Source organism: Dipodomys spectabilis, unplaced genomic scaffold (assembly GCF_019054845.1).
Source record: "Dipodomys spectabilis isolate Male_0828 unplaced genomic scaffold, ASM1905484v1 ptg000335l, whole genome shotgun sequence".
Lineage (NCBI taxonomy): Eukaryota > Metazoa > Chordata > Mammalia > Rodentia > Heteromyidae > Dipodomys > Dipodomys spectabilis.
The window spans coordinates 1,670,681-1,697,551 of NW_024871012.1; the positions used below are offsets into that span (position 1 = coordinate 1,670,681).

General features: G+C 35.1%; 1 protein-coding gene across 2 annotated transcripts in view; it reads left to right on the top strand.

Moving 5' to 3' along the window:
- Vps13a (vacuolar protein sorting 13 homolog A) overlaps positions 1 to 26,871 on the top strand; it is a 167,531-nt gene that overhangs the window by 55,389 nt on the left and 85,271 nt on the right. For both annotated transcript variants that reach the window (XM_042665600.1, XM_042665599.1), the window contains exons 23-34: positions 3,121 to 3,259; positions 5,620 to 5,698; positions 8,552 to 8,706; positions 9,206 to 9,362; positions 11,588 to 11,667; positions 13,221 to 13,280; positions 13,485 to 13,635; positions 15,270 to 15,386; positions 15,462 to 15,565; positions 21,079 to 21,246; positions 23,522 to 23,826; positions 26,314 to 26,461. In XM_042665600.1, coding sequence (XP_042521534.1) covers positions 3,121 to 3,259; positions 5,620 to 5,698; positions 8,552 to 8,706; positions 9,206 to 9,362; positions 11,588 to 11,667; positions 13,221 to 13,280; positions 13,485 to 13,635; positions 15,270 to 15,386; positions 15,462 to 15,565; positions 21,079 to 21,246; positions 23,522 to 23,826; positions 26,314 to 26,461 — 1,663 coding nt within the window. The remainder of the gene's footprint in view (positions 1 to 3,120; positions 3,260 to 5,619; positions 5,699 to 8,551; positions 8,707 to 9,205; positions 9,363 to 11,587; positions 11,668 to 13,220; positions 13,281 to 13,484; positions 13,636 to 15,269; positions 15,387 to 15,461; positions 15,566 to 21,078; positions 21,247 to 23,521; positions 23,827 to 26,313; positions 26,462 to 26,871) is intronic.

The window sequence follows — 26,871 nt, forward strand, 5'->3', positions numbered from 1 at the left end:
CCAGGCCCCAGAGTTCAAGCTCCAGGACCGACAAAACGACAATAACAGCAATATGCATTGACTTCCTTATGCAAACATAGAAATATGCTTCCCCACCCTTGCCCACCCGACCCTCCTGTAGTTGGACTTGAACACAAGGCCTGTGTACTGTCCCACAGCTTTAGGCTTGAGGCTGGCACTCTACCACTTTAACCCTAGCTCTGCTTTTGGGTTTTTGTTATATAGTTGGAGGTAAGAGTCTCATAGACTTTCCTGCCTGGACTAGCTTTGAATGTCAGTTTTCAGATCTCAGCCTCCCGAGTAGCTTAGTTACAAGCGTGAGCCACTTGGTGCCTGGGTGCATTGATTTTTCTTTCTTTTTTTTTGAAGTCAGCATTTTGTTGTGTTTTCTGATAAGCTATAATCTAGGATATTCAGGGTATCCAAAGGAGGAGGGAGGTGGTCCTGAGTTAAGAAAAAGACAACTTAACCTTGATTGCTCTGAAGTCATTTTATTTTGGGCCAGGATGTTTAAGGAGAATAACTAGTATATGTCTGAGACATGCAAAAGTGGTCAGATAAGTTGTTAGGCAAAAGGAACCCAAGATAAGGACTTTCTTGCTATTGTTTGTAACATATTTATAAGGTATTTCTCTGTTGCTTTGTATGTCCCTCCTCCATGGTATAACCCCTGTTTTCACTTAATTTGTGGAGGAGAAGGGAAAAAACAAATTGTTTAAATAGGGATACAGGTGGACCCATTGCAACAATGAGATGTACAAGACGTTGTGTTGAAAAAGGAACTTTAAAACTTTGGCCCCAAGGGCGGGGTGAGGAGGTGGAAATGGGAAGGGATGGGAAGGGGAAACAAAGGAGGAGGCAACAATGCTTGATAAGAAATGTACTCATGGAAGTGGCGCTGTAGCTCAAGTGGTAGAGCGCTTGCCTTGAGCTGAAGAGCTGAAGGACAGAGCCCAGGCCCAGAGTTCAAGCCCCACGACTGACAAAAAAAAAAAAGAAAAAGAAATGTACTCATTACCTTGCTCACGTAATTGTAATCCCTCTGTACGGTATTTTCACAATAAAAAAAAAGAATATACTTTTTGCAGGGAATAGGTTTAGCATAGCAGAAACTAATAAAATAGCTGGTTCGTGGATGTAATTTTATGTATTGCTAATGGTTAGAACCAGATAAGTATATTAAAATAAATAACAAAAATAAAAAGACAAAATCTGATGTTTAGTGTGTATTTTGTAATGTTCTGAGCAGTATAAACTGAATATATTATGTAAAATCTGGAAACTGTAAGTAACCGGAACCTTCCTTTGAAGTACTGAAACTGGATATTTATGCTTGCAGACCCAAACTCCTGGGGCTTTACATTTCAGGTCTAGCCACTCACCTTTGTGTGACAAATAAGAAGCTTGTGATGGTAAAGAGCAAAGAAAGATTTATTTCATGACTCAGAACACTTTAACACATACCATCTATGGGGTACAGACATGAGATACAGGCTTAAGTAGACAAAGAATGAGGGATGGAGATGGAGACAAATGGTGTGCATAGTAAAACAGTCCCTGTCACAGGTGGGACCTGGGTAGGCATTTTCTCAGTTCTTGGTCTACAGTGGTTCTGGTGAAATTGTTGTTGCTGGCATCACTTTTGGGGAGGAATTGTCAGGGTCCCATGAGGTGATTACCTCTGCTCAGGCTGCAGCCTCATCATCATAGGTATATAATAATGGATGTAATCTGCCCTTCTCTCCTATCCCCCTCGCCACCCAGAGTTGTAAAGTTCATTTCCAATAATACTGTCCAGTAGGTATCTTTGTTGTAATGGGTCATCCTGTATTCTCATTTCAGGGTTTTGTTATTCCCTTTTCTCTCCCCAGATTAGACATATGTATATACAGTGACAAAAGGAAAATGAAAATTAAAAGGAAACAATAACAAAAAATAATAAAATCACATGATACATTTAAAACAGTAACAATAAAGAGACCTCTTAGTTCCATATCTTGGAGTTCATTTCACTTAGCATCAACCTATATGGTCATTTGTACATGGTCTTTGAGCTTTTCAGCTCATCTGATAAGATTATCCCATATGGATTAGTGCAAATAAGGGAAACCATGGGACCTAAATTTCTTTGGGACTGGATAACTTCACTTACTATGATTTTTTTTTCCATTTCCTAACAAATTGGGTAGTGTTGTCCTTTCTGATGGATGCAAAATTAGATCCTTATATATCACCCTGCACCAGAATCAACTCCAAATGGATCAAAGACCTTAAAGTAAAAGCCAACACCCTGAACATATTACAGGAAGGAATAGGAGAATCTCTTAGGGCTCCTTGGCACAGGCCAAAATTTTCTTAATAGAGACCCAGAAAGTCTACAAATCAAAGGTTGGACAAATGGGATTGCATGAAACTCCAGAGCTTCTGCATGGCAAAGGACATAGCAAGATCAATGATGTACTTTTAAGAAAAGGTCTCAAGGCAATTAAAAAACAGTAAAATACTGGTTTTAAGTCATGGATTTAGAGATACAATTCCTTGGATAAGTTATTTGAATTTGTTAAGCCTTAGTTATAGGAATCATACACATATCAAACTTAACAGTCATAGTGAATAAAACTAGTTGATTACTCATAGATTGTGAGGAATATTTATAATAATGCATATAAAGTGCTTTCTTCATTGTCCATTATGTAATATACATTGATAACAATAATTGTCATCTGTACTTGGCAAAAATTAGAGTAAATGAAATATTAGAAGACAATCCTAAAAATATTAAGGATAGTACAGGTGTAATGATACTATATATTAAGGTAAGATAGGAGTTGGTATAGTGACTTTTAGTGCTTAAAATCACATTTGCTTGTATTTGTGTGATTTGAAGGATGCAGTCTATTTTTTTCTTTCTCTCTCAGGTTTTCTTTATTCCTCCCCACTTCTCCATCTTTAGTTTAGTTGCATGTTTCTTGTCACTCAGAGGATTAAGCCCAGGACCTTGTATATGTTAGCCAGATGCTGTATCACAGAGTTAGCTCTCCATATTTAGGTCTTTTTAAAAATTAGTGCACTTAAATCAGATTGAAAGTTCCTCTGTAATGATTCCTATCTTTTTAACAGATTCAAGCTTTCTGGGAAGTTACCTCTTGTTTCTTTAAGAATCTCTGATAAAAAACTACAAGGGATTATGGAACTGGTTGAAAGCATTCCAAAACCTACACCTGTAGCTGATGTATCTGCCCCTGTCAAGTCATTTCAGGTAAAAATATTTTCAGAATTAATAAAAAATTGAATTACAACAGAATGTTGAGAAGCCACCAGTGGCTCATGCCTGTAATCCTAGCCACTGAAGAGGCTGAGATAGGAAGATGGTGATTCAAAGACAGCTCGGGCCTGAACGTCTATGATTCAGACTCTTATTATTTCTAGCCACTGAAAAGCCTGTAGTGGAGTTGAGGCTCAAGTGGTAGAGTGCTAGCCCTAAGCAAAAAAATCTCAGGAATAGCGCCCAGGCCCTGAATTCAAGCCCCAGACTTAACAACCACTTCCCCCCCCCCTCCCTTGCTGCCCCCCCCCCAAATTGTTCATAAGTAGTATTTTACTATTTGGAACAACCACAGATATTTCAGATATAATGATTGGTAAATCATCTTGACCAGACATTCTAGGAAAGAAATGGATAAAGCATGAAAAAGTACAATTAGGTTTCTTTAAAAAGGTGTAAAATAAAACCCAACTGCTTGCTTTGGCAGCTTTCATTTCTTCTTATTCATGGCAGTATTGTTGGTCATTATTTCTTGGCACATAGCTTCATAGTTAAGTATCCTCTTACAGTCTTGCAATTAAATATGGATATTGGGCTTACTGTATTCAAACTGCGTTCTTCCATCACTACCGTCATCTGTTACGTATCTTTGCGATATTTTCATGTTGGCACTTACAGAGTACCTGGTTTTTTTTATAATTACGCTTTGAATTATGTGGATATATCTCAATATATCCTCTTTTGATGGGCAGTCACATGTTATAAGTTGTGAAAATGCTGCCTGGGACTTCCTTATGCTATATATATTTGGGAATACTTTGTAGGATAAATTTCTAGAAGTGATATTGAGTAAAGGAGTATCTGAATTTTATGTTATACATTTGAATTTTTTTTTCTAAATTGACCATTTTAGTCCATTAACTGTGAATGATTATTTTTTCTTTTGCTGTAATTAATCCTATTAGCAATTACTAATATTTTATTCTGAGAAAATGTCAGAGTTTATACATTTTTTTCTAAGTTTAATGGTTGAATTTCTTCTTTTGGAGACTGCTGCTTATGTCTTTTGCACTCTTTTTCTATTGGATAGTGTTTTTCAAATTAAGAAAATTACATTGATCAGTTAAAAGTACTTTTTTCTTTTTCATTGTTTGATTTTTTTATTGTGGTATTCACTTATTTTTGCAATGAATAGTACTTTTCCCATATTCATAATTGTCTTCACTTTTTCTGGATAATTTCAGAAAGAAAATATCCAGTCACATATTTTGATACTGTTTTTCTAGTTTTATTTCTACATAAGTATTTTTCTTTTTATTATATAGTAGCTGTACAAAACTTTCATCAGTTTTCCATATATAAGGTCAAATCCATCCTTTCCATTATTCCTGCAATGAGATGTGGTATTTTCTTAAATGCAGAGTCCCATATCTATGTAGCCTTTCCTAAGTCCTGTCAATTTCAAATTAGCTTAAGGTTAAACAGATCAGTAAAGTAGAATCATGTTTAGAAATAAATCTTTAGTAGGTGATAAAATGTTTTTAATTTCTTTTACAAAGGGGTAAATCTATTTGATGGTAAATTATCATACCCCACCCCTCACAAATTAAGTTTGAATTGGAAAATAGATCTAAATGTAAAAGCCAAAATAGTAATATTCTGAAGAGAAAAAATTGTTTGCGTTCTTATAGTAATAAAATTGTATTCAAATATTAAAGTCATAAATGTAGCATAAAAAACTAAGTTGTACCTTGTGAAAATTGTTAATTCTTTGATAGACATTATTAAAAGAAAAAAAAAGAATGGGCAAGTTATCCACCTATTCACATGGGAAAAATCCTTGTAAACACATGCGTGTTAGGAAACTATGTATCCATGATATTTTATGAAACCAATAGCTCATTATACAACAGGTAAATAATTAACATGAAAGATGTTCAACTTTATTACCTCTCAAGAAAATATATCCATATGGTTATACCACTAACCAGTGATTAGAAATGTCTAAAAATAAATAGAATACCAATGGCCCAGGTATTGAGACAATTACAATTTGATACTTTAATACATTGCTGATATCAGTGAAGAATGGTGTTAAATTTGGAAATAGTTTGGTAGTTTGTTAAATAAATATGTGCTTACTTTGTGACTTGTGAATTCTTTTAGGTTTTTACTTTTAATATTAAACATACACTTTAAACTTGTAAATCCCCCTTTGAAAATCTATATAATTTTTCTAATGAGTTCTGATGTCTTCTTAGATTATTTGAACTGAATAGTTTTTTAAATCAGAATTGTCTCACACCTTCAAAAACGTCTGTGATAATTAGCTGTGAATTCCTCTTTTTTTTCAGATTCAAACATCTATTCCAACATCAGAGATCACACAGAAAATAATTCCTCTCTTGGAACTGCCCTCCATTACTGAAGATGGTAAAATGAAACTACTTAAGGGAAATTCTATATTTTATACGTTATACTTTATTATTAAAATTTCTGTTTTGAGGCATTCTTCAAATGACCATGTGAAGGAATTTAAGTGTTCTTTCCTTTTAACTTCTAGATTCTTTAACAAAAGAGAAGAGAAAGGGAGCAAATGTAATTTATTAATGTTTGTGTCTTATGTATATGAGAAACAGTGATAGTGACTTAAGAGTGGTAAAAACTAGGATTTCCATGTCAGTTTCAGTTCAAGGAAAACAAGTGGGGCTTCTGAGTTTGGGGAAGCATATTATGGAAAGGTAAACACAAGAAGTATGGCAAGCAAGGGCAAGTTAAAATAAAGTCAGCATCTTTCTCCTTTGGTGAGAATGTTTTATTATTAAGAGTCATCGTTCTGGTGTAGTGAGATACCATTACAAAGGCAAATTTCCTTTATAAATTTTAGTATCAGTTTCAATAGGGATGTTTTATCTTCCGTGCCTCTTTATGTTTGCTGTTTCTAATCCAATAAGCTAATGGCAAAATGGCATAGTTTAGACTGGCATATCTTGCTCTTTTATAGTCATAAAAATGTCACGTAATAGCAGTTATTTGTATATTGTAAGACATTTTAACTTAGATTTCCTTAAAGTAATCACAATTCAAATGTCCTTGGAGTTACTTTCCTAGTTGGTTTTTGTTTGTTTTTGGTGTATGAAAAGTTGAATTTATAATCCCAAAGATCACTTGATACATTAATAGTCTTTATTGAGTTCAGGGTTAAAAACTCCATAAAACTTTGAAATATGTAGCTTATAATATGGTATTTAGTTCCTTGGAGTGTTTTGTGATAGTAAAACTTCATATATAATCGTTTGCTATTAACGAAAAAAATCAAGTGTTAATACTTACATCTGAAAACTTAAAAATACTCTAATATCATTTAAAGTTACTTATTAACAGTGCCATGTTGATATATTGTTTCTGAGGAAAGTTTTCTTTGGGGTGTGGAAACCAGAGAGTAGACTTTTTTGTAATACTCTTTTACTTCAATGTTAGGCTTTAGGGATGTGATTGATATTATTTCATTTTTCTTAAATATCTTTTATTACTTTTATTAAGTGGTTGAATGCTTTTCTAATTTTTGATCTTAAAATTTCAATGTAAATTCTAGGGACCAATCTATTGAAAGAGAGAAGAATCTCCTATTTATGAAGTATATTGTCTAAGACCCCTGATGGTTAACTGAGTTCTTGAAGAATTCTGAACTCTTAATTTTCCCCTTAGATGTATATACCTTTGTTGAAGTTTAATGCTGTTTTTTTCATCTTAACTGAGACCATCACACTATAACTCACAGTTTGAGATATAGCAATGTTCTAGTATGTTTCTTCTTCACAGTTCCACAGATTAGTTCGTAGAGTTGATGTTAGAAATATAAGCAAATGACATTTTTAAAAAAATTGAGGAATTCTACATTAAAGGGAATATCTGATGATTTCCCAGCGGTGTATGTGAATTCTCAGTACCACTCCTATTAGACCTTGAGGTCATTATTAAGTAAAATAAGGGTTACTTGAGCACAAACACTATAATTCTATAACAGTGGATCTGATAACCAAGAAGGTTACTAGGTGCCTAATGGATGGGCAATATATATATGTATATATATATGTGTGTGTGTATATATATATGTGTATATAGTGGGGATACTGAAGGTATCTAGGGAATTTCATCCCCAGAAATGGCTTGGTATGCTGATTATTTTAAGGTATCTGCTTGGAAAGCAGTAGGTGTTGGAAAAGGCTTTTCTGTGATGCTTGAGTCCCTTCCTTAGTTTTCATTATCTAAACATGGTTTTTAGGATGAAAGATGGAGAATATAACCATATGTGGACAGAATCTTTCATGTAAGAACAGAATTTGTTTTAAAATAGCTTATTTTCTTTCTCCTAGTCCTATTCAGTTCTGAGCATTGGGCCCATCCATTTGCCTAAAATCATTTACTCTGTCTCAAATAGTCCTTCCCCATTTCTCTATATGACTGAAATTGCTGCAGGTGCTGCTGCTGGAGCTTGAACTCAGGGTCTTGCGTTTCTAGGCAGGAGGCATGACCTCAGCCTTCTCCTCTCCTTGTGAAAAGGATTCGTAAATACTGTGCCTCACTGGGACACTTGGATAAACAATGTTGTAACTTGTTTTCCCCTAGGCATGTTAATTAATTTGTATGTCTTTTTCTCCTATAATCTTTTGTGAGTAAATTTCAATAAACTTGTGATCTTTGGGAGAACAGAAAGAAGATACTTCCTTTTCCCCTATAATAAACCTGCAAAGGAACAATTCACATCTGGAGTGGGATAGTATGACAGTTACAATACATTGCTGACTGAGGATATAATGCAGTTATTAAAACTTAAAAAATTGAATTGGTTGTGGCAATTTTCATTTAACATAACTAAAATTACATTAAATGAAATTGTGAGTAAGGGAAAGACTTGATTGAAACTGTTAAGTCCTGATCTCTGCTGGTAATGTAGTTTGTACTAGTACTATTGTGCATACAGTGAGCATGTTTCCATGCTAATTTTTGAGTGTTTATTATGCATGTAGTCATTGCTGTTATGAGTTAATGTAAGTTTTTCTTATATGGTTTTGAAATAGATTTAAAAGGTGATCTTAATCTAAACATAATTTGCTATTTTCTATACTTTTTGGATACTTTATATTTTCTATTAACTTTGTCTTACTGTTTTTATTTAATTTTTCAAATAAATTCTTAGTATTTTAATGCTTAAATTTATTTCAGAAGTGATAACAGTACTAAATAGATCATTTGATTGTTGACTTAATATTGTGTGAAATTTAGATTCAGAGGAGGAATTTTTTGATGCACTATCTAGTCCTTTGGATGAATGTCCTCCGATTATTACTGGAGCTAAAATTACTCGACATAGAAAGTCACAAAAGCAAGACTGTTCACTGAATTTGACAGAATTTAAAATACGATTTGAAGTAGCAGAGGTATGTACTGAGATCAAATTAATATGTTATTTACATTGTTGTTTATATTATGGATAGCTTATTTAGTCTCATTGCCAGTAGCACTATTGTTTTCACCCCGATTAAACTAGACATAGACTTGCTGTGTGGTTCCTCCTCATCTCCCCACCTCCCTTTTTTCCTCCTTAAGATTTAGCTTCCTTAGAAAAAGTTAAAGGTTTAGATGATATATTGTGAATATTTAGTGCATTTTTTTGAAAATGATTATTTACACATGTAGGTATAGAATATAAAACTGTTCATAAATTGTGTATTAAAAATTTTAATATATAACTTATTTACATGCATATTTTCTAAATCCTTTTGTAACCTTATTATATGTAAATACCTTTGCTACTTTTACATAGTGGTACATTTTTTCCTCTCTGGTTTTTTAAGATACTAGAGTTTAAATTCAGGGCCTTGTTACATGAGTAGACATGTGTTCTATACAGTGATACTTTTCTTATTTCTTCTCTAGGTTTTAGTTCAGTTTTATCACCTTGTGGAGGATTGTGAAATATCTGTGGTAGAAATTGATGTTTTAGGATTGGGCACAGAAGTTATGATTAGAACATGTGATTTGAAAGCAAATGCATTTTTGAAAGAGTTTTGCTTAAAGTGTCCAGAATACTTAGGTAAGAATCTCTGTGATTAATTCACTGAAATGATTAATTTCACTGTTCACTGAAATTAAAACAAAAAATTTTTTTGTTGACTACCTGCTGTAGAGTTTCTAGTTCTTTAGATTTTAGATCTATTTATTTGCTAAATAGTCTCAGACTGTTAAATTTTGAGTTTGCATTTAAGCCTGTCTTCCATTGCTATTGGAAAATCTTTTAGGCAAAGAGAAATTCATTTAGCTCATAGTTTGGGGACTGAACGTCCAAGCTCTTGTGACTGCGTTTGATTAACCTCTGTATGGACCTTGGTAGATGAATTCATTGCAAGAGCATGCATATATAGATCACATAATGAGACAGAAAGCCGGAGAATAATTCAGGAGCCATATTCACTCAACTATTCATTCTCCTGGGAACTGAGAAAAGATTTTAACACTTCAGCAATACCACACTTGAGAATCAAGTCTGCAACACATGCTCTTTTTGTGTGTGTGTGTTGGGGGGGAGGCAAACCACATCCAATCTATAGCAGAATTAGTTTTTTAATCTTTTATCTGCACCTGTATAGAACTCGTATTTGGCTGATTCTGAACCTGGCTTTTTGTTGGTTAGTTTTGAAATAGAGTCTATTGAACTTTTTCTGCCTAGAGAACTTGAATGATGGTCTTCTACATCTCAGCCTCCTAATAGCTAGTATTACAGACTATTATGGGGTTTATAGCCACAGGCTATATATAGATGTATATAGAATATATACACACACAGACACACAGGTACACACATATATGGCTAATTTTCAGCTCTCTTGTAGTTAATACCCTGGGTTTCAGGGCAAACATTGACAGTTTTTTCACTTAGGAAAATCAAGTGGATTAAATTTTAAATCTATACAAAATACAGAAACATTACATTTCCTATTACTCTTTTACTAATTGGGCACCAATTTATTCTCTCAAACTTGGTCTGATCCAAGTCTCACTGGGCAAAAATCAAAGTGTCTAGAGTCCTTTTTTGTTGTTGTTGTTGTCCTAGGACCCAGAGCCTGGGTGCTGTCCCTAAGTTTTTGTACTCAAGGCTAGCACTCTATTACTTTGAACCGCAGAGCCACTTCCAATCTTCTGGTGGTTAACTGGAATTAAGAGTCTCATAGACTTTCCTACCCAGGCTGGCTTTAAACCACAGTCCTCAGTTCTCAGCTTACTGAGTAGCTAGATGACAGGCATGAGCCACTGGTGCCTGCCTTCAAGAAGTCCTTTTGAAGGCTCTAGAGGGAGATTCATTTCTATTCTTCATGCAAATGTTAAATTCAGTAACATGATTTGTCCATTTTCTTGCTGTTTATTAACTAATGGCCATCCTTAATTTTTGGATGTGGTCCTTGTATTATTACCTCCTATATAGCAAAAACTGGCACAGATCATTAGGTTGTCATATTGCCATCTCTTTCTTTCTCTTCTTCCTACTTTTTCTTTCTACCCTTAAAAATTCAATTGGGGAAGTGGCACTGTGGCTCAAGTAGTAGAGCGCTCGCCTTGAGCTGAAGAGCTGAGGGATAGCACCCAAGCCCCACGACCGACCAAAAAAAAAAAAGTATTTTGGGCCGGGTGCTGGTGGCTCATAACTGAATCCTAGCTACTCAGGAGGCTGAGATCTGAGGATTGAGGTTCAAAGCCAGCCTGGGCAGGAAAGACTGTGAGACTCTTATCTCCAGTAAACCACTCAGAAAACCGGAAGTGGTACTGTGGCTCACGTGGTAGAGTTCTAGCCTTGAGCTGAAGAGCTCAGGGACAGCACCCAGGCCCAGAGTTCAAGTCCCACGACTGACCAAAAAAAAAAAAAATTTAACTGGTTAATTTCACACCTGGGTAACTTATGATGATCTCCATTAACCTTAGACCTAGCTTGAAAGTTTATTTTTGTGCCCTAGGACCAGAGTCTCTTGATGTTCTTCATTGCTCCTATGTACCATTCTGATATTTTCTTGGACAGATTTCTGATTTTCTTACCTCCTGTTTAGAATTAAAAAGCATTTAGTGTTTAGTCTTGAAGTACAAGTGAAGAAAACAATTGTGAGGAGGAATTAACTTTTTCAGTTTAAAATATACAAGAATCTTATTGGATAAACTAGATTCCAAGGCTAAGAACTAATATAAGTTTTTTCTGTCTTACAACTATTAATATTGCCTGTGTCTATTTTTAATTAGTTTTTCTACCAAAAGGTGATTAAAAAATATTTTTAGATGAAAACAGGAAACCCATTTATTTGGTCACAACACTGGATAACACAATGGAAGATCTGTTAACACTAGAATATGTGAAGGTAAGAAATTCCACTTATCTGCTTGACAGGTAAGTGAGGTGCTGAAATTTTAGTCACATTTTATATGTTTTGTAATAGTTTAATCATTATTCTAATGTAATATCTTCTCTAACTTCTTTTTGTCGTATCATTTATACTAAATCTGACATCTAAATGTTTCATAAGCAAAATAAATAGCCTTATTCTAAGTAGAAAGGACCTTCAATGTAATTATTTTATCCAGTATATTAAAAAAGAACACACTTTTAGTCTTGATGAAGTTTATTGTTATATATGATACAGGATAATGATTTCACTTGTATAAAGTTGTCTCATTTAATGTCAGTGTATTTTGTTTCATTCTTATTCACGATGTCTATTTCATTTGAGAAGTTTTTTTAATGTACTATGGTCCATTTCTGTTTTCATATTGGTTTAATAATTTTTAAGAGCATTTTATTACTTTTAAGACCAATTACTACTATCCACTCTTAGTGTGGGTATTTTAGGATTTTTTGTTGGTATGTTTATTTTAACTTTTAGATTAAAAATGTTGTGGATCTTAAGTAGAGAAGAAATTTATAGTCCATTTTATATATCATAATGTATTGCAATTATATAATTATATGTGCGTTTTATATATACATATTACAAAAACATATACCCATATCTACATATATGCTTGAATACTCTTTAAAAGGGGAGAAATGCTCTCATTTGTAACAATATAAGTGGGTCCAGAAGATACTGTGATAAGTGAAATAATCCGGGCATAGAGAATCCAATATTATAGGATCTCACAACACTGAGCTCATAGAAGTAGAGAAAAACGGTAGCTAACAGGAAGTGGGAATAGTAGGAAAGGGATGAAAGAGGAACTTCTGACAAAAAGGAACGGACTCTCAGGCAAGACAAGTAGGATTGAGCTGTGCTGCACAATGTAGTGACTGTATAATAAAGTGTACTGCACAATAACTAAAGCTAAATTGGTAACGTCGTCTTCAGAAATGATAGATAAGCAAAGAGATGGACATAAGTTAGCTAATTTATTCCACATTATATATACATGTCAGAACATCAGATGGTCCCTATACCCGTATCCAATTATTTATTAATCACAATATAAGTAATAATTTTAGAAAAAGAAAATAACATATGGATTCTGGGACAATTTTGCCACAAAATTTTTTGGATTAGGAAAAACCAGAGTTCTTTATGACCAAATGATGTTAATTTTGATGGTGTTTATGATTTCCTTATAATACATATAATTATATGTAACATTTACTAACCACTTGCTAGAGGACCCTATGTATATTTCTCTTGTAGTAAAGTAGTTGTTTTGTTCCAGAATTACAAAAGTTGCTTATTTGGGTAAATAGAGTTAAGTAGATATTCAGTATATGGTATATAGTCATATAAATTATGGTGTGTGTCGTTTTATATATATACATAGATAGATTGATTTAGTGTGTTGAGGAAAATCATATAACTGTGTATTAGAACTATAATGTAATTATATATACTCATGACTTCCTAAGATGTTCTAACAGATTTATTTTCCATTTGGATAGGCTGAAAAAAGTGCACCTGACTTGAAAAGTACCTATAACAATGTTTTACAACTGATTAAGGTATGAGTAGGTAATACTTTTATTTTTGAATTACACAATATGTTTCTGTGTCTTAATATGACAATTATTTTATACTGGATTTAGAAAATTCTTAAGGATAAACCCTGGTTATTATAAATCATATCCTTTGTAGCAGTAAACAGTGCCTATAGATACTACAAATTTTTATTGACTCTTTACTAAAATTAATATTGTTAATTTTAGGTGAATTTTTCCTCTTTGGATATTCATTTACATACTGAAGCACTTCTGAATACAATAAATTACCTTAACAATATCCTTCCACAATCTGTGGAAGGATCCCCAGTGTCTGTTACGGAGACTGAAGATAAAGGAGATGTCGTTAAAAAATTAGGTATATTTCTTTAAATTTTTAACTTCAATTTTTAAGTCAATAAATATCATATTTCATGTTAATTTATAAAAGTTTACTATATAATTTGTTATATATAGTACAAGTATTTTATTTACATTAAGATTAATATATTCAAGCTGGGCGCCAATGGCTCAACGCCTGTCATCCTAGCTACTCAGGAGGCTGAGATCTGAGGATCATGGTTCAAAGCCAGCCTGGGCAGGAAAGGCTGTGAAACTCTTATCTCCAATTAACCACCAGAAAACTGGAAGTCGTGCTGTGGCTAAAGTGGTAGAGTGCTAGCCTTGAGCTGAAGAGTGCAAGGACAGCGCCCAGGCTCAGAGTTCAAGCCCCATGACCAAAAAAAGAATTATTATATTCAATAGCATTATTTTTGACTAAAGTGGAACTAAGAAAATTTGATTCTTAGAGTATATTTTTAGTCAGAATATGACCTTGAGAGCTTGTTTGGAGGTTCTAGTAGGGGAGCACAGCTACTCCTATACCCTTGACCGAAGACCGGTCTTCCTCTGTTGGGGATGGTTGTACTCTTTGACTGAGCGCGCATCTTCTGGAGGGATGCATATGGAACAGGGAGGGAGGAAAGGGACACTGGCCTATCCAGCCAGATCAGCCGAATCAACCCTGGCCATCAGTGGGGTAACAGATGTCACAGCCAGAGCGCCCTTACATCCTTGGTCAGAATATAGGTTGAGCATCCGAAATGCACAAAGTTGAAATTTGAGATGCTCCAGAATCCAAAGTTGGTCCTTGAGAAATTTTGAATTTTGGAGCATTTCTGAAATGGGATTTTTGGGTTGTTGATACTCAGTTTATTACTTTCAAAAGCACATAACATACTTTTTATAGTAACTTTTTACCAGTAATCATACTGAAACAAATTAAAGATTTTAACTGGCTGCTATAGGTTTGTACCTATAGTCCTAGCTAGTTAAGTGGCTGAGATCTAGAGGATCATGCTTCAGACCAGTTTGGGCAGAAAAGTTTGCTAGACTCCATCTCCAAAATAACTATGGAAAACAAACACGGCTAGAGGTGTAGCTCACAGGGAAAATTACCAGGAGGCCCTTAGTTCAAACCCCTAGCACTACCTCCCTTGGAAAACTGAGGATTTTACATCTCTTCTTCAGAGATCTGAACCTCATAGTGCATTTCAGATACCAGCATCAGAAAGTTGGAGATTTTTTTAAACACTGATTGTCATGCATGTATTGTAATGTTAAGAGAGTCCTTTGAACCTGATGGTAAGGTAGACATTTTGGTACTATATGGAAAGGAGTGAGGTAGGCTACATACTGTTGGAGAGTTGGACACAGTGCCTGAATAATGAGTTATCTATGTAGAGTGGTATATAGAAGAGAATAACAAATTGTTAGATCAGGAAAACCTGGGTATATTCTTTTAACAGTGTTTTGTTTGCCTATTTATTTGCTTTTGATTTCATTACATGATTCTTAGAATCATAAGACATACCTTAGAATCATAAAGAATATTCAATTAAATCACAAACTAGATTTTATGTAGTATTTTTGTTTTGGTATTTCAGTTGAATTATAAGTATAGTGTTTACTAAAAGTTTTCTCTTACATTTTATAATATGATTTTTTTTGTAGCTTTAAAGCTATCCACGAATGAAGATATTATTACCTTGCAGATTTTAGCAGAATTATCATGTTTGCGGATTTTTATTCAAGATCAGAAGCGAAACATTGCTGAAATTAAGATCGAAGGTAATAAATTTTCATAAAACAGCAAAAGTTTTAAATGAAAGGAAAAAGCAATCATTTATCTTTTTATTCCCCTAGGACTTGATTCTGAGGTGATTATGAGGCCCTTAGTTACTGAAACAATTGCAAAGCTAAGGAATATAATTGTATTGGATTCTGATATAATGGCTCTATACAAGAAGGTAATAATTTGTTTTTATTAATGATTAATACATCATTAAATGATTGCCGTTTTAAAAAATTTTATTGTAAAGATGCTGTACAGAGACGTTACAGTTACATCAGTAAGGTAATGAGTACATTTCTTGTCAAGCATTGTTACCTCCTCCTTTGTTGTTCTCCTACTATCCCTTCCCTCCCCCACCTAAATGATTGCCTTTTAAACCTGGTCAGTGGTCATATTTGTTAGGAAAACAGCTGTCATATTTTAGCAGTGTGGCTTATTAAGAATTTCAGTGTCGGGCTGGGAAGGTGGCTCAGTGGTAGAGCGCTTGCCTTGCATGCCTGAGGCCCTGGGTTCAATTCCTCAGCACCACATAAACAAAAAGAAAAAAAAATACTGGAAGAATTTCAGTGTCAGACATAATTGACTGCTTATCTTAGTTTTGTTTCTTAGTAGTTGTGAATCTTTACCAAATTACTTAATCTTAGATTCTGTTTCTTTATTTGTAAAAAGTACATCTCTAGGGTATTATAAATATCTAATGCCCTGGAACAAATTGTTTTGGGGTAAAATAATAAGTGCTTTTTTCCACCTTATTTCATCTTTGTTCTCTTCTTCTGAAATCTGAATCTCATAATGCATTTCAGAAACCAGCATCAGAAAGTTGGAGATTTTTAAATTTTTTTTAAATTTTTTTATATTTTTGTCATTCGTGGGGCCTGAACTCTGGGCCTCGGTGCTGTCCCTCAGCTCTTCAGCTCAAGGCGAGCACTCTACCACTTGAGCCACAGCGCCACTTCCAGCTTTTTCTGCTTATGTGGTGCTGAGGAATCAAACCCAGGGCTTCATGCGTGCAAGGCAAGCACTCTACCACTGAGCCACCTTCCCAGTCCAAGTTGGACATTTTTAAGTCAGTGATTGTCATGCATGTATTATAATGTTAAGAGAATCCTTTGAACTGCATGGTTAGTTATTGAAAGGTAGACATTTTGGTGTACTGCATGGAGAGAAGTAGACTAGATACTATGGTAGAATTGGACAGACAGTGCCTGCATAATGAGTCATCTATGTAGAGTGGTATATAGAAGAGAATATCAAATTGTCAGGTCAGAAAAACTGTTCAGTCTCAGGAAGTAAGCATTTAGAATTTGGCAAGAAAGAAGATACATAAAGAGATTTAGAAATACTCTAGATGATATATGGCAATCAGCCAGGTTTTATTTATGAAACTTTTCTTAGTTTTGTTCCCATCCATTCTTCCTTCATTCTTCCTTCTTACCATTTGTTCTTACTAATTTAGCCATAAGGTTTGTCTGAAGAGGGCCCATAAGCCAAGAAAGCCACTGTCTAGGTATGAGTGTACTGGGCAAGTAAGACAAAAACATTGGAAAGACACATGAGGGACACATTCTGCAGATGAAAGAAGAAGGTGTTTACAAGGGAGGCCGGTGGGGTCTCTGGAGGCACTTGGAAACCGTAATGGATGAGGGAAGGGAGAGAAAAGGTAAAAAGAGTATAGAAGACTTAGGAGCCTCCGCTTTTATTTAAAAGTTTCTGAATGAGGGAGGGTGTAACATTGATAAGAAATGTATTCATCGCCTTACTGATACAACTGTAACCCCTCTGTACATCACCTTTACAATAAAATATCAGTAGCCCTCAGCTTTCCCCAAGGGGTTTGTGGATTGGAAATGCCAAGAAAATATAAAGGTAGGGAATTTATTTACATGTCTGTGGTCTGGTTATTAGGTTTTATTGTGGTTGGTTAATAACTGGGAGCTGTGTTGGGCTTTGGTTCATTTGGATAAAGACTGTTGTGCAGAATCACGAGAGAGAGAGAGAGAGAGAGAGAGAGGAAGTTTTACCTAGGCAACAGTAATGGGATAAGACTGTATTTTAATGTCTAGCAAGCTTAAAAGTGGTTATTCTTATTAAAGCAGCAATGATGTTAGACAAATTTATGACACAGTTATTTCAGTGGTATTGTAAAATAAGATTTAAATTTTTTCTTCATTTTTTTAAAGGAAGACTTCACTAGTTTTTATGCTGATACTGTGAATCATTGTTGCTTCTTAAAAGTTTATACATTGTGTGTGCATATATGTGTGCAAGTAGGATCAAACCAGTGGTCCCACATACATTGAATAGATCCCCAGAAAACGTTCATTCTTTTGTAGATTTCTATGGGCTTGTAAGAGCACTATTCCTGGAATGTTGTTTCCTGACATTTATATTTGCCTAGCATTTTTACTGGATTTTAAATCCTTAGCTTTGATTTTCATTCCTTGATGATTTTAAATTCATTACTCTAGCTTAGTCTGGTGTTGCTGATGACCTTTCTGATGAAAATTTTCTTTCTATTCTAAGGTCCTGCTATATTTAGAAATGATTATAGAATTGTGGATAAGATTTTTGGACAGGTAGTTGTACAGTAGTTATATGGGCACTGATTTGTCAATTTTATAGTTTTACACATTGATATTAGGTTTTTTCCTGTTAGGTGAGTCATTTTTCTTGTGAATATTAATACTGACAAGCCACCTGGAAAACTAATTGAAGGATATAGAGGGGTTTCTTTTTCTCTTCATAAATTTTTATGTAAATACCTGGTTTTTTAAAGATTTGTGTGTGTGTGTGTGCGCGTGTACCATTCCTGGGGCTTGAACTCTGGGCCTGGGCACTGTCCCTGAGCTTTTTTGATCTACCACTTGAGCCAAAGTTACACTTTGTCTTTTTTAATGCTTAACTATAGATAAGAGTCTCATAGGAGCTGGGAAGGTGGCTCTGTGTAGAGTGCTTGCCTTGCATGCATGAGGCCCTGGGTTCGATTCCTCAGCACCACATAAGCAAAAAGAAAAAAGCCGTTAGTGGCTGTGGCTCAAGTGGTAGAGCGCTAGCCTTGAGCTGAAGAGCTGAGGGACAGCGCCCAGGCCCAGAGTTCAGGCCCCACGACTGGACCCCCCCCCCCAAAAAAAAAAAAAAAAAGTCTCATAGACTTCCTGTCTGGGCTAGCTTCAAATTTTAATCCTCAGATGTCAGTCTACTGAGTAGCAAGGCATGAGCCATTGGCACTCAGCTAGTATGCTGTTTCTATCTTCTCTGTTCTAAACTCTGTATTGTGCTAATCTCTCAATACAGAAGATGCTCCAATTTTTCTTAAGCAATCTAACAGAATTTGAGATAATATAGTAATGAAAGAAAGCTTCTTTCCTCATGGGATAAATAGAAGTCAGAAATAATATGAGGAGTGGTTAAGTGCTTTGAAAACACTGGGTTTGAAATGATTAGGTAATACATTGGATAATAACTTGAGTGGTACAATGCCCCTTTGTAAAAGAAACACTTGACGGAAATCTGAATGGTTGGGTGTGAGCCCTTGGAAAGAACATTCCTGGTAGAGGAAATGGTAACTACACAGGCCTTGTAACAGAAAGATGTTTGTCTTCTTGGTAAGATGTAGGGACTTCAGTAGCCTTTGTATTCAATTCTTGATTAAGATTTTTTTCATGAGTTAAAGGTCAGTTTATTCATATACAATTGCCGTAAAATATACTCATTTCAGTTCATAGTTTGATGAGTTTTGATAGATTATGCAACTTCTGGCTCCTAATGATGTACAAAGTGTCTGTGATGCCCAAAAATTTATGGCCTTTTTGCTTTATTTTTCCGTCTTTTTACCACTGAAAAATCATTATTCTGCTTTTGTCCCTATATTTTTTTTACCCATAGTGTCATAAGTGGAAGGGACTTGAGTCTGATTCCTTCTTTGCATGTAGTAGGATTTCTGCCTTTTTCTTCTGATCATTCTCACTAGACACTTTTTTCATTGACCCTTTAAAACACCAAACTTTTTGTTTCGTTGAATGTTCTGTTTTTTATTTTATTTATCTTTGATTTTACCTTTTTTATTTCCTTCAGCTTTCTTTGGATTTAATATACTCTTCTTAAGAGGTAACATTAGTTTACTGATTTGAGTTGAGTGCTTTCTATTTAAGTATTTATTGGTATAAATAATTCCACTAAGTAATGCTCTAGATGTATCCTACAAATTTTAGATTTTGTCAAAGGCTTTTTCTGTATTGATTGAGATGGTCATATGAATCCTGTGGGTGTCTGTGTATGTGCGCATGGATGAGTATATACTTGAACTTGAACTCTACAACCTCAAGCTCTCACGTGGCTCTTTAACTCACAGCTGGCTTAATAATCCTGATGATACTTTGGGCCTTTTCTGAAAATAAGGCTTTCTTTTCTGAAAGTCCTGGGGCTTGAACTCAGGGCCTGGTCACTCACTGTCCCTGATCTTCTCTTGCTCAAGGTTGACATTCTGCCACTTGAGCCAAGTGTCACTTCCATATTTTTCTGTGTATGTGGTACTGAGAAATCGAACTCAGGGCTTCATGCATGCTAGGCAAGCACTCTACTACTAAGCCACACTCCCAGCCTTTTCCTTTCTTTTACATAGGAAATTTCAAGGAAATTTCTATACTAGTTTTCCCCCTTACCACCATCTTTCTCATGAGTTCCCCCCAGCATTCGCTCATGAAGTGCCTGAAACTGTGTGTACTACTCTTGTGTTTGTGACTCCCATGGCTTTGGAAAATCATTTAGCTGAATTATTCTTGCCTCACTTTTGTGGTACCTGGCTGCTTTGTCTTCTACTCCCTGACGTTAGGATACTTTGTTCTAATGGAGTTAAGAAAAGCTGTCATAGTTTATCTAGTTATTTCTTGCTAGGGATTTGAATGAGCTCTTCCTTCAGCTTTGTGTATCATTAGTAGAGGGAGAACTGTCCCATCTTGTGCCTCAGTCTTCAGAAGTCCCTCATACTTTTGGTTTCTAGGAGTTCTTGGTTCTGAAGTTTGAACTGATTTGCTTACTATTGGATTTTCAGCTCCCTGTTCCTCTAGAGTTTAATTTAAAAAACCTCTAAACTAAGTACTATGCCCATATTTCAAAGTTGAAGTCTCCTTATAGTCTCTTCCATTTTAAACTAGTCTTACAGGGCTTGAATTTTAAGCCACTATAGGCAGTTCCTGGTTGGCAATTAAGATGACTCTTTCCAAAGGAAATGAAAAGCTTAGAAATAGGGAGGAGGTCCCTTGGAACAATCTGGAAAACTCCATTCACATCCTTCCAAAAAAATGAGAAGGTGCTTTTAGTAAGTTGTACACATAATGTTTTTCCAGACTTTGAACTTGGGTGGAGATATGTTTATATGATGGCTTAGCATAAAGGTATAAACTCAAAGTGAAAGTGCGTATTTTTTGCTTTCTATTTTTTAAAAAAGTAGCTGGGCTAAACTTACTAGCTTAATTTTATGACCTACAAATGGAACTTCCACCAATAATTCGAAAATATAGCTAGTTTCTTATAAAGCATTTATAATAATAAGCCTTGCTTATACTGGCTTGAATATCTGGTAGAATTTTCAGATGGGGTTCATGTTTTCTTATTTTATTTGCTTTGTTTTACTTTGGCTTGAATACACATTACTTCAAAAATTATTGCAATAGTGATTTCTCTCATTAGGCTGTTTATATCACTGGCAAAGAAGTTTTCAGCTTCAAAATGGTTTCTTACACGGATGCCACTGCTGGCTCTGCATACACAGATATGAATATTGTGGACATTAAAATTCTCCTAACTGTTGGATGCATTGAAGTAGTGTTTGTCACAAAATTTCTGTATTCTGTATTGGTAAGTATTTTGACAAATTTTCCTTTTTATGCTTATTGAAAAGGATGGTTCTGTATGTTAAGCATAAATGGAAAATATCCCTTTGATTTTTTAATGTTAACTAGTTTACTGGGTAGCATTTATAGCAACTGTTTCAGTTCATTATTTGTGTAACATTTGTAAAAATGTTAGAACATTTTCACATGGGAAAATGTAATTAAAATATATTTATACATTAACATGAATATATTCGGAGTTCAAGGAATTAGGTTCGGACCCTTTATGACTCCACTCTGGGTCTCCTGCATTTGAAGTTCTGTTTTCATAGGGTTCTTTTTCCTTGTTGTTAATACTGAGGCTTGAACAAAGTGATTCATTCTGTTCCTCAGCTTGCTTGCTTCACTAGCACTCCTTTCACTTGAGCCATATCTTCAGCACTACCTTTTTGTTGTTGTTGTTGTTTGTGGGGCCTGAACTCTGGGCCTGGGCACTGTCCCTTAGCTCTTCAGCTCAAGGCCGGTGCTCTTCAACTAGAGCCACAGCACCACTTCTGGCTTTTTCTGCTTATGTGGGGCTGAGGAATCGAACCCAGGGCCGCATGCTTGCAAGGCAAGCACTCCACCACTGAGCTGCTTTCCCAGCCCTTCAGCACTACTTTTTGCTGGTTGTTTTTGAGATGGACTGTCAGACTTTTATGCCAGGACTGGCTTCAAACTGATTCTCAAGATTTCAGCTTCCTATGTAGCTAAGAATTACAGATGTGAGCCAGCAGCACCTGACTGTTTTTGTTTCTCTCTCTCTCTCTCTCTCCCTTTTGGGGGGAAGGGTGGCGGTCAGTTCTGGAGCTTTGAACTCCAGGCCTGGGCACTGACCCTTAGCCCCTTTGTGCTCAAGGGTAGCAATCTACAGAGCACTTTGAGCCACAGCGCCACCTCTGTTTTTTGAGTAAATTGGAGATCAGAGTCTCATGGGGACTTTTCCACCCAGGCTGGCTTCAGACTGTAATCTTCCTGAGTAACTAGGACTACAGGCATGAGCAGCCAGTACCTAGCTTATTTTTCTCTTTTTTCCTTGTTGTCTGTTGTTACTCTTAATCTCTTAAGTGTGATCTATTTTTATGATGTCACTAGGAAACAAAAAACAAAGGCTAGTGATTGCATCTAGAGCCTAGCACATACTAGAAAAATGCTTTTTAAAGTACTGTCTTAATTATTAGTTATAAACTGGATAATCAAATCCAGTTAATAAGTAGGTCAAGTGTGACTTTTTTTTTTTTTTTTGTTGGTCGTGGGGCTTGAACTCTGGGCCTGGGCACTGTCCCTGCGCTCTTCAGCTCAAGGCGAGTGCTCTGCCACTTGATCCACAGTGCCACTTCCAGTTTTCTAGTGGTTAATTGGAGATAAGAGTCTCATGGACTTTTCTGCCCAGGCTGGCTTTGAACCGTGATCCTCAGATCTCAGCCTCCTGAGTAGCTAGGATTTACACGCGTGAGCCACCGGCACCCACCAAGTGTGACAATATTTATAAGCAAGGAGGGCATTTATAAGCAAGGAGGTTATTTACCTGCGTATATTTGGGGTTGTGGAGCCTTTTATTATTTGGAGATTTTTTTACTTGATTGTAAGTTCCTGTGGTTTTAAATTGATGTTATTATGAGGTTTTTCTTCCTGTAACCTTGAAGTCTTTTTGTACACAGAACAAGGTAAGCCAGGCTTATTTGTCTTATTTACTCTTATTTCTGATAAACATATCACCCAACCCTCTTGCCTTTTATGTAAAAATTACTAAAATGAAATGTTACTTTTTCTCTGAACATGTTAAGTATAAATCCAGGTAGTTGTATTTCATGTCACAAGATATTTTCTAGAATTTTAAAATTAGAACATTTGTCTTAGTTCTTAAATATTTTTCAGTTTTTTGCTCTCATGTTTTTTCTTTTCATATTTTTATCATTTTTCATTTCAATGTGATGTATAGACAGGTTGGTTACAGTTTTATAATATTTTATATTTTTTCAAAAGTATTTTAAACAGACTGTTTCTATAGGGAAGTGGGACCTATTGTTTATACTTACTTTGCTTTGTCCAGAAACTAGATTTTTTTTTTTTCAATCAAGACCTTTGTGTGTGTTTCTCAAAATTTTAATAGCAGGAAGTTAAGATTTAACATGATCATCACACTTTGAATAAACAATACTTGGTTGTACCAATGCTTATGTAGGTAAAACTATAGCATTAAAATAATTTAATAAGTGTACTAATGGCAATATACAGAATATAATTCTATCCTCTTACAGGCTTTTATAGATAATTTTCAAGCAGCTAAACAAGCCTTGGCTGAAGCAACTGTTCAGGCAGCAGAAATGGCTGCAACTGGTGTTAAGGAACTGACACAAAGGAGTTCCAGATTGGCATTAGATGTTAACATCAAAGCTCCAGTAGTTGTCATTCCACAGTCTCCAGTTTCTCAAAATGTTTTTGTTGCTGATTTTGGGCTGATTACAATGACAAATGTGTTTACGATGGTAGCAGAGAGCCAGTGCAATCCCCCACCTGTTATTGATTTAATAACAATAAAACTGAGTGAAATGAGACTATACAGGTAAGCTTTTCATGACTGTATACTATCTTAATTTTTACATTAATGCTTGAGTATCTTGAGTATTCTGTTTATACTAGGATTTTGTTTTAACTATTTAATTTTGTGGCTCTATACCCAAGTTTTTTTCTATCAACATGAATTACAATTCTATTTTCTAAAAATCTAGAAAATATTTGGAAACTGCAAAACTATTAACATTATTGAAGAAATATATTCTTGTTTTTGTAGTTGTTCATAAGTTGTAATGTACAGTATCACCCAGTATATTTTGTCAGCTTTGAATTTTTGAAGCAAATCATTTTGAAATAATTGACTACAAAATATTTATTCTTATTAACATTTAGTTGTTAAGAATATTTCCTTATTAGTCATGAAGGTGTTTAATGATGTCACCTCTGTCTTCCTGATATTTGTAATTTATGCCTTTGTACTGAACAGTTTAATTAGACTCATCCACTTTATTGGTCTTAAGGAGCCAGCTTTTGATATTGTTTTCTGTATTTTTCCGGTTTCTCTTGTAATGATTTATATTTAATATTATTTCTTTTTGCTGTAGGTTCAGTTTTGCTCTTTTTCTGAGTTTCCTTAGGGGAAGCTGAGATGATTTATTTGAAATACTTCTTTTGTAATGTAAGCTGTAGTGTTACAACTTTTAAATTTCTCTCCTTATAGCTCTCTTTCACCTGTCATTTTATCATATTATGTCTTGTTGCACCTTTTACTTATGCTATATCATGAGTTCTTATTCTTAGATATTGAATTTAATGACTAAGAAGGGTTTTTCCTCCCTGAGCTCGTGGCTCACGCCTATAATCCTAGCTATTCTGGAGGCTCAGCGGCTCACAGTTTAAAGTGAACCCAGGCAGAAAAGTTTGGGAGATTCCATCTTCAAAAATAACCACCAAAGAGCCAGGCTGGAGGCATGGCATAGCCCCAGCTGAGTGAGCAAGCTGAGCAAGGGCAAGGCCCCTGGCTTCAAGCCCCTGCATATGCAAGAAAGTTTATCTAGAGAGATTTAGCCAAAGATATTTATACAGATCTTATTACAAGTATTTTTTAAAGTGAAAAATAGGAAGCATTTTTAGTAACAGAAGGCTGATGAAATGACTTAATGTTAGCCATTTGTTATGTTGCCTAGACATTAAACTTGCATATTCAATATTACAGGGTTTTTAGATTTCTGTAATTTATTACCATGAAGTGGAGAGTGTGCAAGTATCATTGTGATTAAACTTAGTGTCATTTCCTAGTCCATCCATGAGTGACTTTGCCATCGTACATTCTGAGATAGCCATGACTCCTGTAGCACTCTCCTGTTAAGTAAATGGTAACTGAAGTTGTACAGTCATATCTTCACACCCTAGTGTAAGGCTTTGTTATTTACAACATAAGTATATTTTTGTAAACATTTAATATGTGAGATTGTAACAACAGCAGGTTTCTTTGTCACATTATCTTTGAAAGAAGTTAATGAGTGACCTGAAGTTTCTTCTTTTCCTGAGTATTGTTCCTGCTTTTTATAAATGAAAATATGGTCCAGATGTATATGAAATTAAATATATTGAGCAATTTTGACCCACAGAAATAAAGCTTTCATATGACAGAATTTTGTTTCTCATAAAGTAAGGGTAAATGTGGTATTCTATTATATCTAGTACCGTGAATTAAAATGTTTTTATATTGGATGCTGGTGGCTCATGCCTGTAATTCTAGATACCCAGATTGAGACCTGGAGGATAGTGGTTTAAAGCTAGCCTAGGCAGAAAAGTCTGTGAGACTCCATCTACAGTTAAGCAGTGGAAAGCCTGGCTGGAAGTATGGCTTAAATAAGTAGTAGAATGCCAATTGTGACCAAAAAAGTCAAGGAAAAGTTGGAGGTCCTGAGTTCAAGCTCCAGTTCTGGCACACAAAAAAATGAGTCCTTATATCATGTTTATTTATAAGTGATATAAATAATAGTTCTCGTTTTAAGAATTTTTGTTACAATTTTGTAGTTTTGATATATTTTATCATATGGTAAAATAGGATTTTGTCTTAAAATAGAATAAGCTAGTGGCTCATGCCTGTAATACTAGCTACTCAGGAGGCTGAGATCTGAGCATCATGTTTTGAAATCAGCCCAGACAAGAAAGTCCTTGAGACTCTTACCTCCAATTAGCCACTAAAAAAGCTAGAACTGTGGCCCAAGTGATAAAACACTAGCCTTGAGCAAAAAAGCTGAGGGGCAGTGCCCAGACCCTGAGTTCAAGCCCCAGGATTGGTGCGAGTGGGTATGCACATGCACATACACAAAAGAGTTTTTCTTCAATGTGGAACACTTTGGCTTAGAGAAAGTTACTTAGGTTTCTAATGGGAGACATAAAAGACTATTTTTCTCTTTGTACCAAAAGTTTCTTGATTTCTACTATTTTGTGTAAAATGATACATTAGTCTTTTACTTTTTATTTCTTCCTATCTGATTTCTTCCAATTTGATTTCTACCAATAGGTCTCAATTTATTAATGATGCATACCAGGAAGTACTGGATCTACTACTGCCTTTAAATCTTGAAGTGATTGTTGAGAGAAATTTATCCTGGGGTTGGTACCAGGAAGTCCCTTGCTTTAATGTAAATGCTCAGCTAAAACCTATGGAGGTAACTTTCTTGATGCTTTTTTATTTTTGTTTTGTTTGTTGACAAATAATTATTTGGAGACATTAAAAACTTCTGTAGAATTTATGTATCAATTACCTGGCTTATGATTATTTAACTGTCATTTAATTTAAATGACAGCAACCAAATGTGATGCTACTTATATTTGCTGTTATCCCAGTTTACTTGGGAGGCATGTTGAGGTTGGAGGATCTCAGGTTCAAGGCCAGCATGGACAAAAGTGACTATGGGGGTAGCATAATGGCAGAATGCTTGCCTGAATGTGTGAGATCTTGGTCTGTCCTTAGTATCACCTCCTCAAAAAAGTGGGAAGATGGGGCAGATAGAAAAAGAATTAAAATAGTGCCTTATTAACTAGAAATTAACATTCTTGATTCTTTTAACAAATATTT